The sequence below is a fragment of the Pezoporus flaviventris genome, unplaced genomic scaffold (assembly GCF_033815535.1).
Source record: "Pezoporus flaviventris isolate CSIRO_AGI_PZ_B2104156 unplaced genomic scaffold, CSIRO_AGI_Pfla_v1 ptg000007l, whole genome shotgun sequence".
In the NCBI taxonomy this organism is placed as follows: domain Eukaryota; kingdom Metazoa; phylum Chordata; class Aves; order Psittaciformes; family Psittacidae; genus Pezoporus; species Pezoporus flaviventris.
The window spans coordinates 13,245,150-13,265,820 of NW_026892555.1; the positions used below are offsets into that span (position 1 = coordinate 13,245,150).

Here is a 20,671-nt window from a genome sequence, read left to right on the forward strand (position 1 = left end):
TGAATTTGATGAATGATGCCTGGCTTTCATTTCCCTGACAGACTGCTTATTTTCACCAGGTGCGCTTCAGGACTGACTCTTTGTTTGTTTGTTTTTCCCCTTTATTAGAGAGCTGGTTTAGTTGTCAGTAAAATAACAATTACCATATCTGAGCATTTATTACTTGTTCTGGAATGCCAGATGTCGGAATACGACTTACAGGAAAAGATGGAAACTTCATCTCTTCTTAGCCATAGTAATCTTGAAATTTTAAAGCAATTTAGAATATGTTTTTTTACATCCCATCTGAGTGAATCCTTCAGTAGTAAGCAAGAATTTGCATACTCTTTATGTAAGCAAGCTCTAGCTAGAGCATCCACTAAATCTTGCACAGTCTATTGCTGACTTGCAAAAATAGCTGGGAACTGTTACACCAATATGATCATCCATCTGGCAGAAAGAAACACTGTAAGCTGCAGTGCCGTTAACAGTTTTGTATGGCAAAAGCTTTGATGTGCTGGATCCATTCTATACCTCGATGAATTACCCACAGTAAAAGAATAGTGTAAACAATCATAGTCTGAAACACTCCCTTGTACAAACCTGCAATTATAATTGGTAGCGAGAACTGGGGGAAGGAGTATCTTTTGACAGTATCTCTCAAGAATATATCAAAATGATTAAAGAGATTTCCCAAAGAATTTGCGGATTTGCTAATTCTAGACTGGTACATGAGTTAAAAAAATAAACTATGCAGCTTGCTGGTTTTCAACAATTATTGGCCTTTTCTGAGTGCAGAAAAGTGAAACTGCCAAATCTGACCGTAGACCAGAATCATAGCAGGAATATTGGACTTCTTTTGGGTTTCTGGAAACCACAGTGACCAGTCATGTGCTTGTCCTCTGCAGGAGGTTATTGAAAAGCAGTGAAATTGCAACTGCAGAGGCCTACCACGGACAACAAATGACTCAACTTCTAATCATTCTGCATTGACATGCCTTGTGTCCATAAACTGTATGCCATCTGGCTGCCAAACCACATTGGAAGTGGGATAACTTAGAATTGGGTTGGATTTGCCCTCAACAAAGGAGGTGTGGATGCCCTTGTGCCCTGTTGCAATTCTTGTAACCATAATGTTTTCTAAGTAGTCCCTCAAAATTCGTAGAGCCAGTAAAGCAGTATCTCTTTGCGGACTGATGTATTCTCCCTGTTCCAGTGGCATCCAGGCAGGATTTAATCTCTAGTTTTAAGTATTGGTGTGTGGTTGTTACCATCCTGTGTAATGAAAGTTTGTGGGGAGATCACATATCTTTGTCCTGATTACTCTGCAGTCATGCCTCAGGCAACTGTATTGTGGTCGTGTACTGGAAATGCTCAGTGAAATGGACCCCATGAGAGGGGAGCTTTATCTTTTCCAGCTGTCAGGCAGTAGCTTAACAGAGCTATAGAAACAGGAGTTGGGGCAGGTTCCAAGCCAGGGGACAACCAGAGCTCTCTCCAGTGTCTTTGTAAAATGGAATAGTAGTCAAACTGTATTGTATTGACTGTTGCCTCTCAACAGTATGATGAGAGCTGTGATGCTGTACGAATGTGATACGAATAATGTAACTCATACCAGAACCCATGTGCCGCTAACCCACTGAAACAGGTGGAATTGTAGAAATCTTCAGTGGATTCAAATTAGAACAAGACAAATCTGGACCATAGATCTCCACCTCAACTGGTCACGTTTCCAATTCCTGTAAGTATTTAAGACTATGTAGAAATAGAACTTAATGGAAGGAGAAATAATGTACTTATGCCTTCCTGCCACACTACCGCTGGACTGAATGTAGCAGTTAGAGATGATGTAAATTCTTTCTTCCTCTTTTAGGGTGATAAGAAAACTCATGAAAAATTATACTTGTCTTTCCACTTGTGTGGGTTTTTACCACAAGCCAAAAATAATAATAATAAAGGATAAAAAGTAGCAGTATCACCTGACTAAAAGAGTTTTAAGAAAGGCACTGGAAATAGCTTGTGTTAGCTTTAATTTCCTTGAGGTATCAGTGTGAGAAGATAGAGAGAAACTTGGCTGGTAGAGGTGCAGTTCAGCCTCCTTAAGCAAATGCTGTCTCAGCTTTGCCCAGCCTTACGACTCTACAGTAAAAATGCTTTAAGGTGAACAACTTCCATCTTGGTATACTATTGAGTTTTTATTGTTAAAAATAATAAATAATATCCTGAATTTTCATTGCATTTGTCACTTAATGACTTCATACTTCGCTATTTGTTTTGAAGCACTGCTGCCATAACATCCAGACAGGCCTTATAACAAATTAAGAACAAAGACTGTGTGCAAATAGCTTTGTAATAAATGACTTATTAAATTGGAGATATAAAATATGAATAAGAGAATGAATGCCTCAGTTATGAGTAACATTTTGCATAAGTTCACACTCAAAGTAGATAAGTGTATATGGGACAATAATTTACTTTATCACACAAGTCAAATTTCATATCTAGTACATGGATTTCTCACAAACTGCTCCTGGATTTGAAATAAGAGTATCTCTCTCCCTTTAGTTTTAAAATCACTTCACTTCATAGAGGCTGTTTCATGTAATGGAGATTATCTGGTACTCCATATTGAAGTGTAGGTCTTTTGCTTTCAGAAAACTTGTGATTGCGCTGCAGAAGGCAGTCATAGCAAGCAACATTTCCATGTTAAGAGCCTGGTTGGCTGGGTGCTGATCTGTCCTTCAGCTCTCTAAAAGCCATTTTCCCCAATCATTCTGCACTTCTTAAGACAGGCTTGAATTCTCTTTTCTAGACAAGTGTTTAGTGAAAGGTTTTGCAGGCCTGGGGCATGCATTGAATGGCTGGCAATTCCAAAATCCTGCAAGCCAGTCTCTAGATGCAAATGTTCCTGTTGCCAGCAGGAGTGTGGGTTTAGTCAGGACCTTTCCAAAATCCTGGCATTGTGGTTCTTTCTAACCTCTTCCCTCACCTCTCCAGGTAGACCTCTTACAGTGGTCAGCACGGTGCTTTAAAGCTTGATGAAAATATCTAAGGTGAATCTCAAAACTCAAAGTGGGAAGTGGCAATAAGAATGTTTCTTATTAACAGCTTTGAACCATTCAAACCAGTAGTAACTGTCTTCATATCGACCACCTTTGTGACAGCAGAGTAGTTTTCTTGGTATCTGTGCACATTTCTGTTACAGCAGTCCCATAGCAGCTCTGCTGCTACCCAGCCACTGTGCAACAGCAGGAGGTTCTTGGCTAGCAACAAGCAGATGCTTTCCCATTCCAGAAAAGTTATTTCACAGGAGGTGTTCAGTCTGCAGAGTTGTAGGAAGGTGATTTGCTTTTACCATGTGGTGTTTATCCCAAGTCTGGAATGATAATATTTTATCCCAGTAATTTTTGTGCTTAGGTAAAGACTAAAACCTGGAAACTATCTTTAGAAGTGTCAGATTTTTGTTGGTCTTCTTTCTTTCTTTCCAAGATGCTTTTATTGCCCACCCTTTAAAGCTGTTCCTGCGGAGCCTGGGCCAGCAGCCTAATTGCACTTGCAGGTGGGAGGAGACCAATATTTGTTAGCATTTTTCATCTGTGACCTGACAGTGCTCCAGAAGCAGTACTAGCTTAGAGGTGACGATTGCAGAACATGTTAAGGGTGTGCCCAAGAAATGCAAATGAACACAGACATACCCTGCAACTGTAATGAATGGTCCCTGTGAATCAGGAAGAATCTATGTGTAAAAACCCTTGACAGATCTTCTGACGAGTGCAATGTGATATGCAGCATGTTGCCCTTAGGAAGTAATCCAAAATTGGATTTGAGATTACTGCTTTCACACGTTGTCTCTTATAGGACTTCACAGAAACAGGATTCCTTGAAGAAATGTGGTGTTGCTTTCCTCACACAGTATCCCAGGCATTTACACCTCTTCTCTTTCTCCTCCTCATTTCCAGTGTTTGGACATGTTGGAACACCTTTCTCATGTGGCATAAGTAAGAGGTGAGACAGGTCTGAAAGCAGCAGAATTCTTCAAATGCCTAGAAGTGAAAATTAAATTTACATAAAATTGCCGTAGTCATTAAAAACTTAACCAAGCAACTCTCCCATTGCTTTTCCTGACTTCCACTGTTGAGATAACTGTTATTTAATAGTTTAGAACAGGTAAGAAACAGCAGAGGAAATCCTTTCCCACTGCTCTAACTTGTGCCAGTGGACACATAGAATTCACAAGGGAAGAAATCATTTTTGTCTCACTTCTGAATTGCTGAGTTCTAAGAAACCAGCTTATGCTGTTGCTTTTCAGGAAGAGATAATGAATCCTGGAAGTCCTTTCGCGTTTTAAGATTGAACAGACCCTTGCATAGCAGATGTACTTTGTTAATAGAGCTAGTTGGGTTTTGACAACAGAATTGATGGCTCTATAGTGTTGCCATGTTGATGACAGTGATGTTGCTCAAACATCGTTTTGCACTGAGGCTAGTTAGTAAGGGAGGGCTTGTGCCCATGCAGCTGAGGGCCTTTACTCTTGAGGATAGGATGGCCGTGTTTACACCAGTTACAGGGAAGAGCTCCCAGTCTCTGCTCGTTCTTGAAGCACATGCCAGAGTTTCTAGGGGAGTGTGAAGTGGCCCAGGCCAGAATCATCCTAGGAATCATGGGGTAGTTTGATAGTAGAAAATACTGAGTTCCAGTGCCTGGACAGTGGTACCACTGGTTAGTTTACTGGAATGAGCAGCAGTGTAGAATGCACATCCTTGGAACCAGCCGCAGCCCTGTTTTCAGAGCATGTGACATCAGGTGAGCTTCACAGGGCTGAAAACCCCTATGTTTTACACGCTTAATAGCCCGCATCTTTCTAACTTTGTAATCTTGCTAGTTATAGCCTTTCCTTTACAGAAATCCAATGTCTGGATGCTCCTACTGGGGGATATTGCAGGTGGTGTACACAAGTGTACAAACAATTTTGAGGGAGGTCCCAAGTAGCTAGGTATTTTTTTACCTCTCTCCTTGGTTTGCACATTTCAGTAGAATATATTGATATACAAATTATGTACGACTTGTATTCAGTAGCTCCTAATTTTGACCTTGCTAATTCTATTGAAGTTCCGGCACCCAGATTTGCTGCTCTCTACCTTAATGAAATAGAATCTGAGAGTAATCGAGGTTGGAAGACAGCTCTGGGGGTCATCTTGTTCATCCCTCTGATCGAATCAGGGTCAGATAGAGCAGGTTGCCCGGGACAGTGCCCAATCGCTCCTGAGTATCTGCAAGAATGGAAACTCCACAACATTCCTGAAAATAACATAGAATCACAGCATATCAGTTTGAAAAGGACCTCAAGGATCATCTGGTCCAACCTTTTTTGGCAAAAGAACTGTCTAGTCAAGATGTCTCAACACCCTGTCCAGCTGAATCTTCTTCTGTTCTCCTGGCTGAGCAGTCTCAGCTCTCCCTGCTTTTCCTAGTTTGACAGATGCTCCAATCCATTAGTCATCTTTATGGCCCTTTGCTGGACTTGTGTCCGTTTGTCCATGTCTTCTACTGAGAATCCCAGTGCTGGACATAGGATTCCAGATGTGGCCTCACCAGGCTCAAGTAGAAGGGAAGGATCATGTCCCTGGACTTGTTGGCAATAGTCTGCCTTCTGCAGTTCTATGAGGCTGCTGGCAGAGGGCAAGGGCGCATTTCTGGCTTATATTCAACTTGGTATCCACCAGGACCCCAAGTCCTTTTCTTGGTAGCAGAATAACAAAAATGTTCCATCTCCACTGTGAATGGAACTGAATGTAATCTCCTCCATATTGTTTAAGTAGCACCTGGCTGCTGAGAGCAGATACAAGGTCTTGAGGACATGACCAGGAGTGTCCATGACTCACTATGTGTTGCGGAAAGAATCTTGGCCTGGTCATCTTCAAAGGTCATCAGAAAATTGCTTGGGAGCAAGCTAGAAATAACTTGATTTAGATCAGCTTCTTGTGCAACTGTGCCAAAGGATTTGGAGTTGATACTTTGATCTCTGGACAGCTATGATCCAGCTGATTTACTTCTGGGGTACTGACAGGGTGTCAGACTGTCTCTGCTCACGTGGTGCACAACATGTTCGTTCTCCAGGGAAGCTTTGCAGTCTGAGGAAACTGCAGAAAATAACTTGTTCCAGTCGCAAGAAAACAGAAGAGCACTGGTGAGGGAAACCAAGCACAATGTGTATTGTAAAGAGGGCTCCAGGAGAGAGTTCTGTAAGAGCAAAGAATATTCAAAGATCAGGGTGTTTGGTTTAGAATTTTAATTACATGCTGGAAGATGAAGTAAATAATTTCTTGGTTTCTGTTGTTGCTTTTTGGGTTTGTATTGCTGCTATTCAGATCTCGCTGCCTGAATATTATTACTTGCTGGAGTGTCACAAGACATGAGTCTACAACCCAGGAAAGAGTGTTAAGCCTAAATGTTTTATTTATTAGGTAGAAAGAAGATACTGTATTTCATGCGTAACCAAAACTACATTTGAAACTAACCCTAAAATGATTTGGCTTTTGTATTGAAGACTGAGTGGAAGCTAATGAATGGAGATGAGGATAAACAATTTAGTACTTGACTAAGGATTAAATTTGTGGCTCAGTGTTAGTACTCAGAAACCATTTTCTAGACCCTTGTGGTGTAGGAGAGTTTCGCCAGGCTGAAAATGATGTGTTTCTTTTCTTTGTTCTGTGTGTGTGCATGTAAACCAGTGAAAAAGTGATTTTGTATGTTTGTGTTTGATCTCTGATGCATCTTCATGGAACCTGTCAGAATAGTCACTCTTTGTGCCAGGAAAGTATCTAACCCAAGACTTAACCAGTGTGTCACTAATACCTGATGCCTATTCTGTGAGTAAAAGCAGGTGTGCTCAAACAGTATGTAATCTGCTCCTTCGTCTGCTTAGAGAACTACTTTTTGTTATTTCCGTTGGAAATTTCTGTGATGATAGTTTCCAGTCTTCTTCCTCTGTATAAATCGTTAGATGAAAGTTGTAATCAAGGTTACAATACATTCATGAGCCACAATTGTTTTTTTCTTTAATCTGATTTTATTGGTTGATCGGTGTTTGTTCAACTCGGTGCCTCTTTAACAAAAAGACTGAAAGGTGGGTGAATCGTGTTCAAATCCTCTGTATACTTTTGTGAAACCAAGGGGTAACAGAAGATTTATACATAATGCAGTGCTCAACATTTGCTGTTCTGAAGGGATGCAGACTCTCTGACCTGGGTTCAGTATCCACGACACTCTCTAAAAGGGAAAAAACAAATGTATAGTAGAAAGAAAACACACTGAAGCTATCAGAAAGACAATATAGTATAAAGCAAAAAAACCCAACCCTGTTTCTTGAGGTTTGGGAGTTTACTAGGACTTGTTTGGTTTGTATACATTTCTTTTTCTTCCTCTTACTCTTTCCCACACTTTTTTCCAAGGCCTTTTGGAATGCTGGATACCCTGCAGAGGTAAACAGCCTATCAGTACCGCTGCCTCCTTCTGCAGACCCCAGTAACTTGAGCTCTTCTGAAATGCGTCTTCCAAAAACTTCATCTGAAGACACAAGCACCTGAGAATCACCCATTTTGCTGCTAGAGGACTCTGATTGTGAATTAACCTTACTATTGAGCTAACTTCTCTTTTTAATTAGTTTAGGTTTACCTTGGAGCACTTGCTTCTTGTTTTCCCCTTCCTACTAAATCAAATCCCATTGTGAATGGGACGATTGTTCTGCCATTTTAAGATGTTGGTGAGGTTCCTCTCACAAGCAGCTCAAAGTATCGCTACAGTCACTGGAAGCCACCCACTGACCTTAGGCTCAGCTGTAGCTCAGATTAGCCAACTGTTTTTTTTGTTAATTAGTTCCTAACCTACAAGCTTCTGGAGGCTGAGGGAGTATTTTAGAAAGTGTTGTATATTATTGCTTCGCTCCCAGACTCCTTTCTAAGCATCCCAGGCACAGCTACAGGTTGGGCAGAGAAGAGATTCAGAGCAGCCCCACAGAGAAGGACTTCGGGGTGCTGGTGGATGAGAAAATGAACATGAGCCAGCTTCAGTGTGCACTCCCAGCCCAGAAAGCCAACTGTATCCTGGGCTGCATCAAAAGGAGTGTAACCAGCAGGTCGAAGGAGGTGATCCTGCTCCTCTACTCTGCTCTCGTGAGACCTCACCTGAAGTATTGTGTGCAGTTCTGGTGTCCTCAACACAAAAAGAACATGTAACTGTTGGAACAAGTCCAGAGAAGGGCCACGAGGATGATCAGGGGACTGGAGCACCTCCCATATGAAGATAGGCTGAGAAAGTTGGGGCTGTTCAGCCTGGAGAAGAGAAGGCTGCGTGGAGACCTCATAGCAGCCTTCCAGAATCTGAAGGGGGCCTATAGGAATGCTGGAGAGAGACTCTTCATTAGAGACTGTAGTGATATAAGAAGGGGTAACAGGTTCAAACTTATACAGGGTAAGTTTAGATTGGATATAAGGAGGAAGTTCTTTACTTACTGTAAGAGTGCTGAGGCACTGGAATGGGTTGCCCAAGGAAGTGTGAATGCTCCATCCCTGGCAGTGTTCAAGACCAGGTTGGACAGAGCCTTGGGTGACATGGTCTAGTGTGAGGCGTCCCTGCCCATGGCAGGGGGATTGGAATTAGATGAACTTGAGATCATTTCCAACTGTAACCATTCTATGAGTATGATCTGCTTCTGAGCAGCCAGAGGGTGAGCAGCACATACAGATCCTGTTTTACACCTAATATAGGACCTAGGTGTGATGCTCTGGATTGCAGACTGACAGCATGAATTATCGTTCAGAACAGTCCCTTGTGTGGTTGCTGGAAAAGCCTGGAGGTGCCTGAACATCCTATATCTCTTTTTATTTATGGATTTACCTCAGTGCCTGGAGTTGTTTCCTTATGCAAGCACAAAGTTGTCTCAGTCTGAGCAGAAGAGCAGAAGGGAAAGTCTGGCTTCCCCCTCATTCTGAGGGCTTTCAAATCCTGCCCCCAAGCTAAAACCATCTGCCTGGGCAGTTGATGCTTTTCCTGGTGTGCAGGAAGGGAAGGCTGAGTAGCACTGCTGCCAGGATGCTCTCTGATGGCTGGAGTGGGTCTTGGATGCAGGCTGGGAGGTGGCAGCAGTTTGTGTCCTTGTCTCTCACATACAGGATCCCAAGTGCATTGCAGCAAGGTCAGTGCAGCCTTTCCTTAAGTCTTGGAGGCCCTGGGCTTCACATGTTCCCCTGGGAGTTCAGAGATGAGGAATTTCACTCCTTTTGGGAGAGCTCCCTTGTTCCTCCCTGTAGTAGTTATTTTTTGAAAAAAGGTTACTCAGTATCTTCCCACCTTCCTGTACCCTGGTAGGGGAAAAGGAGCTTTTATTTTCCCTTGGGAGAGTGAGACCCAAAGCCAGAGTGAAGGTCTGGATCTGGGTTTGGAACGCAGTACCAGCATGCAGCCTCTGGCAAGGCTCCTGTATGTTAGTGTTATTATAGTATTATTGTTATTACTATACTACTACTACTATTCCTGTTTCTCTATACATGGTGGAATGTCTTGCTGAGTCAAATGCATGGGGTCAAATACAGGAGTCAGAATTTAAAAACATAAGGTCTGGATTCTGTAACAGGGACCAGTTGCTTACAAATGAGAACAACCAGCCATTGCTTAGGTATCTGTCTTATTTCTCATCCAAAATGATTGTGGTTTCACAGACTTCTACAGGTTGAGTGTAATTATTAGATAGGAGGAATAGGCCAGAAGAATAAAATACTTATGTGCTGATTCTCTTGATAGCTACAGTAATAAAGGCTGGCAGAAACGCAAAGGAGCTCTGCAAAGTTGGTTGGATTACTGAACCAGCAATGCAGCACCAGACCAGTGTCTGTGTCTATAAGACTGCACATGTAATTGAGTACAGATAACTCTAACATTAGGAAAATTGTCTTCCCCTAGGTTATACAATGGGCAGCATAAGCTCTAAGTTAAGGGCCCATCACAGGTGGTGTGTGCAGCTTGACAGATACCAAGCTGCTGGTTCAATCCTCCAAAGAGACATGGTAGAGCAAAAAGTGTATCAGGAGAGCTGATTTCCTTCAGGATAGGAGAGTTGAAGCAGTCTACAGTGCTTAACCTATGAACATGCTGCTTTTAATTTTCCATTTTTATTAACATGAATTATTAACATTGTGAATATTAACACAAAACCTTTCTCAATTTCATTTTTTACTAAAAATGAAGGTAAAGCTGGTACAGGTGTGGAAGAAAGCACCGCCGAAAGCTGCTTAGAGATAACAGTGTGGAGCAAGATGAAGCCAGGGGTATAGTCTGGGAAATGATGTACTGCTGGATGTAACTCAGCAGTGGAATGTGAAAACTAATTTTAATATTGAATACCATTTTAATTTTGCTTTTTTTGTTTGTTTGTTTTAAGCAAAGCAGTGATTGGAAAACCTTACTAGAATTTCTTAAATTCTGGTCTGCTGGAACCTAAGATGGCCCACAGAGCTTTTGTAATGCACTACAGTAAGCTGTCTGGTCACATTATGTAGGTTCTTCTTGCTTCCCACACATTTGGCATTAAAAAAAACTCAGAAAATGAATTAAACGTGTTCCAAATGCTACTTCTTTGTTTAATTTTTTGCCTGAATGCTGTATGGTGGTTAGATAATCATGAAGAAGGGACAGCTTTCCCCAGTATTGCAGAATAAGAGAGACTGTGGCCCCCAGTGCCTTCCAAGGCATTATAGAAATAGGAGAGATACTGCATGTAAATGGATTGTCTTCTCTCATCCTTCCATATATCGCATACTGAGGAACTGTGCCCTTGGTTTGTATTTCATGGCGTAGCACCTTTGAGGTGCCACGTGAGTGCTTCATACTAGTGCAGTTCAAAGAGCTCTGGGGTACATTTGTCTTTGATAGGAGCAGGTGTTCTTCTTCACTTAATTAAATGGCAGCTTTATTTGAATTCATGTGTGTTATTCATGGGGCTTTACAGCCTTTGCTGGGTGCATGCACCAGTTCTATTTCTGGGCAGCACTGCTGAACCCCTTTGCTTAGGAATGTCAGAAGGTAAGGCAGTCTTCTGTGGGATTTCAAGGATTTCCCAGTTCCACTGGGGCTGGGCACTTCAGGAATGAGTGTTGGGTTTGTTGTGTGCATGTGTCTGTGGTTATTTTTCTCGTGGCAATAAATTATTTTTTTTTTTTTCTGGAAGAAAACTAATTTTTCTAAGATCCACCATTAGGAGTTAAAGGAAAGGCTTTTGCATGAGGTTGCTGTAAAGAGTTCAGTCGATTCTAATGCTTTCCAAATTGGCTTTCCCTTTCCTAATCTGTTCTGTGTAGAAGCTGTGCATTATAGTATATGAATGTGTGTTTACTCCTGAATAAATTAACAGGAGATTTGCCAGCAGGCATGATCTGATGTGGTTTCATTTTTTAATTAATAAAGGAATGGGATATGTGATGCTTAATGGGTTGCACACTGAGGGACATTAGATTAACTAGGGATTGAAGAACTGTGTGCCTTGCTGATGGTGGACAAAATTAAAGATGTTGACAGATTCACTTATGCTATCACAAACAAAAAAAGACCTTGAGGTTGTTTATTTGAAGGGTGGACCATAAATCTAGCACACAGATACAAGAAACCATGGATTTTGTTTCTTAAAAAATACGATGTGCAATACATTATTATATGTCTTTATACTTTTATATATAGCTGTAGATAATACATAATTTTGTATGGCCAGGAAGTAGGTTGGCAAATGTATATACAACAAGTAATGTGGATTTATAGACTGCTTACTAAAGGTTTACATTTATCCTTAATTTACTTTGTGGGTCCTATCAGGTCCTTCCTGAGAGCACTAAAAATGGTTGTCTCACATTTTACAGTACATTTGAAAAGTGGTGTAATATGATTTGTGCCTGAATTTATATTTCAGAGGGGAATTCAAGTTATTACTATTTCCTCCTATTAAAATCATCAGGTCCTGAATAAGTTCAGCTGAAAACCAGGACTGTCTAACAGTCTTTTACTCAAGACTTGTAAGGAATCAATATAGTTCCCATCAGTACAGTAAATTACTTACTGAACCACTTCCAGTAATCATGATGCACAATTTCTCATTAACCCTTTCCCTTCTCTGTATAGAACCAATATTGGCTTAGAATAAAGTTATTTTGGACTATATCTGTAAATCATTAGACACTAGAGTAATTAATTCAGTATTCGATAACTAAGGCTGTTACATATCTATAACAGTTCTGTTTAATATCTATCAATGATCTGGACAAGGGGATCGAATGCACCCTCAATCTGGAGATAAAACCAAGTCGGGTGGGACTGTTGATCTGCTGAAGGATAAGAAGGCTCTGCAGAGGGATCTGGACAGGCTGGATCTGTTTGCTGAGGCCAGTGGTATGCGGTGCAACAAGGCAAAGTGCCGGGTCCTGCATTTGAGTCACAGCAACCCCATGCAAGGATACAGGCTTGGGGAAGAGTGGCTGGAAAACTGCTCGGGGGAAAAAGACCTGAGGGTGCTGGTCAACATCTGTCTGAGCACGAGCAGCTTGTGCCCATGCAGCCAAGAAGGCCAACAGCATCCTGGATGTATCAGAAATAGTGTGGCCAGCAGGACTGAGGCAGTGATCGTCCCCCTGTACTGGGCACTGGTGAGGCTGCACCTTGAATCCTGTGTTCAGTGCTGGACCCCTCACTACAAGAGAGACATTGAGGTGCTGGAGCAGGGCCAGAGAAGGGCAATGGAGCTGGTGAAGGGCTGGAGCACAAGTGTGATGGGGAACGGCTGAGGGACCTGGGGGGGTTTAGTCTGGAGAAGAGAAGCCTCAGGGGGGACCTTATCGCTCTCTACAACTGCCTGAAAGGAGGATGGAGTGAGGTGGGGGTTGGTCTCTTCTCCCAGCTAACAAACAATAGGACAAAAGGAAATAGCCTCAAGCTGCACCAGGGGAGGTTTACATGGGATAGTAGGAAAAATTTCTTCGCTGAAAGGGTTATCAAGCATTGGAACAGGCTGCCCAGGGAAGTGGTGCAGTCACCATCCCTGGAGGTATTTAAAAGATATGTAGATGTGTCACTTAAGAGACATGGTTTAGTGGTGGTCTTGGCAGTGCTGGATTAACAGTTGGACTTAATGGTCTTAAAGATCTTTTCCAACCTAAATGATTCTTTGATTCTATGATATAAAGATGTGTGGTGCTCCCACTCAATCAAAGTATACAATTAAGTACTTTCTTGAAAAATGTGTGGATGAGTTCAAGAAGCAGGAATTGCTTGCTTTATTTATGGGAGCAATTGGCAGTCAGGGAGACTCAATTTTGGAGATGTCTTTAGCATGAGTTTTCAAAATACCTGGACTGTTTTGAGCTGCTTGGCTGGAAGAAAGAATCTTCCATGGAAAGAGTTAGGGTACTTTTAGAATGCAGTCCCTAAAATGAATATTCAAGATCCATGCTCACTGTCTTCCAGTATTTTTCCATGATTTCAGCATTACTGCACCATTACTGCAGGTTTGTTGTTTTCTTTCAATAGCACAAATCCAATGTTGTTGTGACTGAGCAGATGGATGTGCTTGAGCCTGTGTTGCAGTATGTAGGAGCCCCGAAGGTGGTGGTGGCTCAGGAGAAGCAGCTGGGGGTAGCTAGCTGGGAGAGCAACTTGGGAAGAACCCGGGAAAAACTGAGTGCCAGAAAAACATCTAACTTGGTGTATTTTTGGAGACCATTGTCAAGCAGGACATATATAGCTCAAAGGACTCTGTCAAAATAAGAGAATAGAAACAGCATCTTTTGATGAAATATGAAGGGAATTGGGTAGGGCAGCACTAAAGTGAGAGGAAGTTATGCCAAACTAAGTAATCTGAGTTAAATAGCTTCACAGATATCTTACTGACCACTTAATAAATTTGACAGATTTAGAAACGAAGTCATGTCTTGGTTGCTGCTAATTTTGTATTTGAAAATGCAGCTAAATCAAAGATTGTGTTGAGTTACTTTTTCTTTCATATCCTGTTCATGCCTGTGGTTCAGAAGTGGGGAGGAAGGGCAGAAAGGTGCAAGAGAACTGTGACCTGAGAGTGGGTTTATGGAAATAAACTCGTTTCAATTGTACATTTATTGGCAGCAGTAACAATAGTCATCACTTCCTCTTGTCAGAACTATAAACAGACATGATGTGAAGACAAAGGCTGCAGATAATATTCAGATAGTGCCTTTGTTTACGTAGCTGCTTTTTTGAGTGTGAGCAGACATTAATTGACCAGTCTGGGAGTGTTTTCTTTCAGAAACATTACGGTAGAGCTGGCCTCATCCAGATCCAGCAAATAATGAATGGGGAAAAGTCAGAAAACCATTTTACTCTTCTTTGACTATGTTAACAAATAACAGCGTGTCCAAAGCTAATTTGATACGTGAGCAAATGCCTTCCTGTGCTTTCCTGCACTTCCACTGGAGCCATACTGGAGTCACGGGCCTCTCCCATTCCTGTGACTTAACCAGAAAGTCATTCCTATAGCTCCATGGAGGTTTGCTGCATTTGTTAACAGGATGAGAAAGCACAAGAATGCTGGCTCTGATGCTGGAGAACTTCCTCAGGTGGAGATCTCTGATATCCATTGAAGTTAGTCATCTTTGCTCCTCCTGGTCCCTATCATTAGAAACTATTGTTCCCTCTGCTTTGTTTCCATATCAGTATCCTTTGTGTCTCCTATCTGTCTAAGCTGTTCCCCAGTTCAGAATTGTTCATAGTGTCAGAAGTACCAGGCAGCTACTAATAACCATTCTGGAAGCTAATTCTACATAGAAAATAGAATCATAGAATAGTTAGGGTTGGAAAGGACCTTAAGATCATCAAGTTCCAACCCCCCCGTGCCATGGGCAGGGACACCTCACACTAAACCATACCACCCAAGACCTTGTCCAACATCTAGGCTGGCAGCTGCCATTATGCTAGTAGGTCAGTAAAGTGTTTGCTGCTGTGGCAAGTCTGATGAAGAATGAATCCATATTTACATTTGAAGCAAGTGATCTTCCCTGTTTAGTGAGATATTAGATAGCTGAAGTGGGGCAAGGAGGGTGGTAATGCAAGCTGCAGTTTGCCAGGAGTCTGCACCAGTCTTAGAGCTAAAATGATTAATAAGATGAGCCAGCTCTAACTGCTTTTGCAAGAAAAGCTATAGATTTGCCACAAGGCATTGATGACAAAGTGGCTGATATGTCCAGTTGACTGTTGATGAGACAGTTATGAGAGGGGGAGACGTGCTCTTAAATTCTCATGTAGAAAGCAGAAAATCTAGGATTGTATTCTCTTCTTTACTTAGTTCCTAGGTTTAATAATTCTTTTTGCCTGATGTTCATCTCTTCTCAACTTAGTAGCTTATTTTAATAGTCATTCTTTTTTTGCCAGTTGTTCATCTCCCTCTGCTGCCACTAAGAGGCCATTTTCATTTCATAGGTGACTATTCTTTTCCACACCTCTTCTCATAATTTCACCATTCCTCACTATGAAGTCACAGCCTCTCTCTCTGCCTGTTCTTGTTCGAATTCTTCTTTCCTGAGAATATGATAAGAATTTTTTACTTGTGTCTCACCAGCACCTTAGAAATTGTATTAATGTCTGTCTGTCATGGAAATTTCTTACTTGATAAGTCCTAGAAGGCTTGTTTCTAAGTGCTGAAGAGAAACCAACAGTCAGCCTATATAAGCAAGAGGAAAGCCGTGTTCAGACTATTTCAAGCAGAAAACCCCAGTGAACTATAATTACGAGTATGTTTGTGGAACTAAAGAGGTAAATACAAAAGCAATATGTTTGAAATTGTTCTACTGCAAAACTAGAGAAGCACATTATTATCAATTAAGTAAGAATATCCCATTGTGTCAACAACAATTTAAAATGGTGTTTACAGTATTTAAGTATGATCTTGAAAAAGTTTTCTTCTTGCATAATTTGAGGGGTTAGTGAATCCCATGTTCTCGTTTTTCTAGGTTTGTCAGTTGGCTCTATCCAGAAGCATGATCCAAAGGCGCATGACTTAAGTTTACAAATCACAGAAGCAACAGATGAGTGTTGAACTGTTAACCAAATACTGCAGTGCAAGAACTAGAGAGCACTTGAAGCAGTTAGTAAGAAATCAATATAAACTAGACAAAAATGGGCAGTGAGCTTCTGGAATTTGCTGCCTAAGGAGGCTGCAGAGGCAGACAGTATCAGGAAGATCAAAAAGACAAATTTAGGGACATTAGGACAATAAGTAGGTGCTAAGAATGCCATACTCTCTAATAACCCTTGTATAACAGTTCTGGATACTAGCATGGTACAAAGGGAATGACTTCAGGAAGCAGCCTTCCCAATAGCTCTCCCAAAGGGTATCTCCCACTGCCACTCTTGAGTACTCTGAGGTGTTGGTCTGGCATTAGGGCATTTTCTAATGTCCTTGTGTTCTCCACCTTTTTCTTTCTTTCTTTCCTAGATTTTGTGCCCTGTGGTAAGTAAACTGGATATCTTGTCTTGATAATCAGGTGTACCTATCATATTATACTCAGGAGATCTTTCTTGGCCATGTTTCACACACACTATTTGTTCCCACTAGCGATTTATCATTTTCAGCAGCTTTAAATTAGTCATAGTTTTCTTCGGGGTTTTTGCGTGAAACCAGACTCTTTCCTAAATACCTGATCTCATTTCCTTGTATTTCTTGAGTTCTTCATACCCTCCTAGTAAGTCCTTTCTTACCTATTCATTCACCTTCATTACAAGTGTACTTTCAAGGCTTCTCATGAGGTGTCATATTTCTGCGAACTGGCAGTTGGTGCAGCTTCACAGGCTTTGGTTGAAGAGCAGTAGATTATACCAGTGCAAAGAGGTACGAGGATTTCTGATTAGGTACAACGAGGATTTCTGATTAGGTACAACAGTCTGTGCCGCATTCCTTGCTCTAGGGCCAATGCCAGCCTCATCAGACCAATGCTTATATTCATATTAATGTTCTGTGTCATGCAGTGTTTCTCCCTCCGTTCAAATTTTCATCTCATCCCAGCTTGATCAAATGAGAACTGCAGCAGCTAAGGCATATTAGAAAAAATTAGGCCATCAATCCGTTATTAAGCTGGAAAGTATTTGATATTCTGTGTCTGCCCTTGAGGTATCTCAGAACATTCCATGGCTTATCTGTCCTGAATATGAGAGGGCTGGGGTTTAGGTGCTAAAAGATGCATGCAGATAATGAGGGAGTTTGGGCTTTCTAAATCATTTGGTTTCTAGCCTTACAATTAGCTAAAGCCAAGGCCTGGGTGCTTGTGACTGTGATCTTTACAGTTCCTCTTGTCAATAGAAATAAAATCTCCTGGTCTCTTTTATGCATGTAGCTGCTACATCTAAGAGGTAGGGTCAGTTCTGTAGTGTTGGGTAATTTTCCTAAGATGTAGGTGGAGTTCCTTTACTTGTGTCCTAGCAAAGATCAGTGTACACTCCTCAAAAATGTCACATTTGTTACATGTTCTGCTCTTGATAATAGATTCTATCCAGCTCTCTCTGAGAATTAAAAATCTACCACCGGTTTTTATTGTATAGCTGTCTAACCATGATGCTTGTCAAAATGACCATCTTTTGTGTATGCTTATTAATGTCCTTTGTTAATCTTCTCTTTTATTAAGAAAATAGATCTTATTGAGATCCTTCATGCAGATTGTTTCATAGAATCACAGAACAGCTGATATTAGAAGGCATCTCTGGCAATATCTAGTCCAACCCCTACTCAAAGCAGGGGCAACTACAGCTGGTGTCTCAGGACTTTGTTAGTCAGGTTTTGAGTGCTTACAAAGATAGAGACTCTACAACCTCTCTGGACATCCTGTTTCAATGTTCAATAACCCTTACAGAGATCTTGGCACCAAATGATAACTCTTTCCAATATGCAGAGTACAGGAAGCAAGACAGCGAAGCATCTGAAATCAAAAGCTGATTGTCAGGACCTTGGCCTTAGTAACTAATTGGCTTTGGGGCCTGATCCAGGAATTAGCAGTATCTTTTCAAAGGCATGACTTAATACCAGAGTAAAAAATTTTACCAGTTCTGACTTGGAAGTTGTTGTTCTGAGTGCTGAAAGAAGAAGGTATGGGGAGGATTGAATTTTCTTAGTGCAGGTCACTTACTGCATTCTTGGAATGCCACAGTTGGATGTTTGTCTTCTTGCCTCATCACTGCTTCAACACATCACATCGGACTTGGTGCAAGAAAGAGTTAATTCAAGGCAACTTGTGCAAGTTGCTGCAGATACTGTGAGTCAGAGACATTTTTTTCCAATGGCATGATGCTTTGAGCCCAAGCCACAGGGGAACTGGCATTCAGGAGTTGAAAAGAGACATCTCTGTTTTGTGCATACTCAACTTCCAAAGGCAGTGACTGGGATAGAAAACCAGTCTGAATATGGAATAGAGTTGCCCAGAGGAAGTAAAGAGTAGTGACTCTATCCATGGCCAAAAAGAGGTGGAGGGCACTGGATGAGATGCATGGCCTCTGTCTTTTCATACTACTGCTGCTGGCTCCCTGCCCTAAGATGACCTGCATGTTGGCACTCTTTAAACTGATGACTTGTTTATTTTTGTTTGCTTTCAGTTGCTAGATTGACATTACAGACCATGCTCTTGGACTGCTGTACATCCTTTATAAATTACTTTAAGATCTTTCAGTGTGATAAGATGATACAAAAATTGAAGTCATTATTACTATCTGTATCACCAAGGGAATTGGACAGCTGGCATTGAACTGCAAGAGATTAATTTTTGTAGTTTGTTGTTACATTAACCCGTAGAATTCTTCTTGTTTATGATTTCAAAGCAAGTTTTTCTAATCAAAAGGTCATCCTCCATAGCGTGTAGTGTTTGAGAGACATGGAAGGGCAGAAAATGTTTGAACCCTGTCATTTTTTATCTGATCAATAACGTCTTGCTTTATTAATAGCAATATCCCATTATTTTGCATTGCATTGTATCAGGATACCACTAACTGCTTGGTTTGGGGTAAATATAATGTGTCCCTTTAAATTCTTGGCATTTTTCTTGAATTTTTTTATTAAAATAATAATAAAAATTCTGTACTCGTTGCTGTTGTGTAAGGAAAGAGACTGAATAAGGGCCTTATCTTGCTGTCTTGATTATGATGAGCTGAATTTTAGCATTCATCCAAAAGCCACAGTAATAGTAGCACAGAGGCTGCTGTGTTGCAGAGAGTGTAACTTGCTCTTCACTATCTTCTTCTGCTTTCAGAATAAAGCCTGAGAAATCAAAGATGATATTTTTAGTAATTAAAAAACACAATCCGAACTAGAGAGGTAAAAATATGAGTCTGTTTAAAAAGCAAACCAAACCACATGCCATTTTGCAAGGTAGTGTCCATGTAGCTCCAGTGTCATATGCTGGTATTGGCAAGGGCACCTTTGGATATCAAATGTACGTACTGGGAACCAAGGGTCAGTAGGGAGCTGCAGGGCACTCCTCCCTGGGCTAGCTCACAGCAGTGTTGAAGACCAAAGTAAGTAAGTTTTGGTTTTCTTCCTAAGGTAAAGCTCTGCCAGATGTCTTGGTTCTCTGCTTGGTCCAAATACTTCTTTAGTGTTGTCTGAGCCACTGCGCGGTTCAACTTACAGCATGGTGATGCCCAAAAGATGGAGTTAGAGTTCTACTAGCAGCATCTGGGGAGTGTGGATAGTTTGATTGTTTTTAACATCCACAGTCTGCATGGGTTCATGGTTCAGCATTGTCCTAAAGGTAAAGATATGTCATGAACTGAGAGTGATTTCCTGCAAAGACCGTAGACTGCTTAGTTGGGCAAATGTCTTTTTTTGTTGGACAAACACCCTTTTCAGGAATGATTTAAACATAACTAGTAGTGTGAAGGGAAATCTCTGGCGCTTTTTCCTGCTTTGCTGTGATAGGTTGCTGCTGAGAGGGATTTGGAAGGCTGGACATGAAGTACAGGGCCCTTCTGAAAAGTTATTCTGTTACACTAGGAATTGCAATGGTATTCATCCTCAGTATGCCATAAATTGATTAAATTGGTAAAATTCACTTTCACTGGTGGTTTCCTGACAGTAATGTAGATGCTTGAAAATAGGTGATGGTCTACTTAGGCATCTGGACCAATTGCAGACTTATAGGGGATATCCTGCCTGTGGGGGACCAACTAGCACTGAAGAACAGCAATCGGAAATTGCACAAGATACCTATTTTACATGCCTTAATGCCTCACGAAGCACCAAAACAGTACAGAAAATCAAAAGAAAAGGGAGGAGTTGAACATAGATCTCTGACAGTAAGGAACTACTGATGAAACTGATGAAGCAATGAAACTGATGAAGCAATAACCTCTCAGACTGAGGTATTTCGGGGCTGAGATTTTTTTCTATAGCAAATTATCCTGTCAGAGTAAAAATCTTGCATTAATGAAAATCCTTGGGTGATTTTTCTTTTTGCCTTTTGCATCCAGGCCGTGCTTTGCTGAGGCTTACTGACAAGAAGCTTGAACGAATGGGCATTGCCCAGGAAAGCCTGCGACAGCACATTCTGCAGCAAGTCCTTCAGCTGAAGGTGAGAGAAGAAGTCCGAAACCTCCAGCTGCTTACACAAGGTATGAAAAATAGTGTTGATATGGACAGTTATTGAGGTCA

General features: G+C 41.3%; 1 protein-coding gene across 5 annotated transcripts in view; it reads left to right on the plus strand.

Annotated features, from left to right (window-relative positions):
* SAMD12 (sterile alpha motif domain containing 12) overlaps positions 1 to 20,671 on the plus strand; it is a 170,412-nt gene that overhangs the window by 60,578 nt on the left and 89,163 nt on the right. For all 5 annotated transcript variants that reach the window (XM_061447822.1, XM_061447823.1, XM_061447826.1 and 2 more), the window contains exon 4: positions 20,491 to 20,631. In XM_061447822.1, coding sequence (XP_061303806.1) covers positions 20,491 to 20,631 — 141 coding nt within the window. The remainder of the gene's footprint in view (positions 1 to 20,490; positions 20,632 to 20,671) is intronic.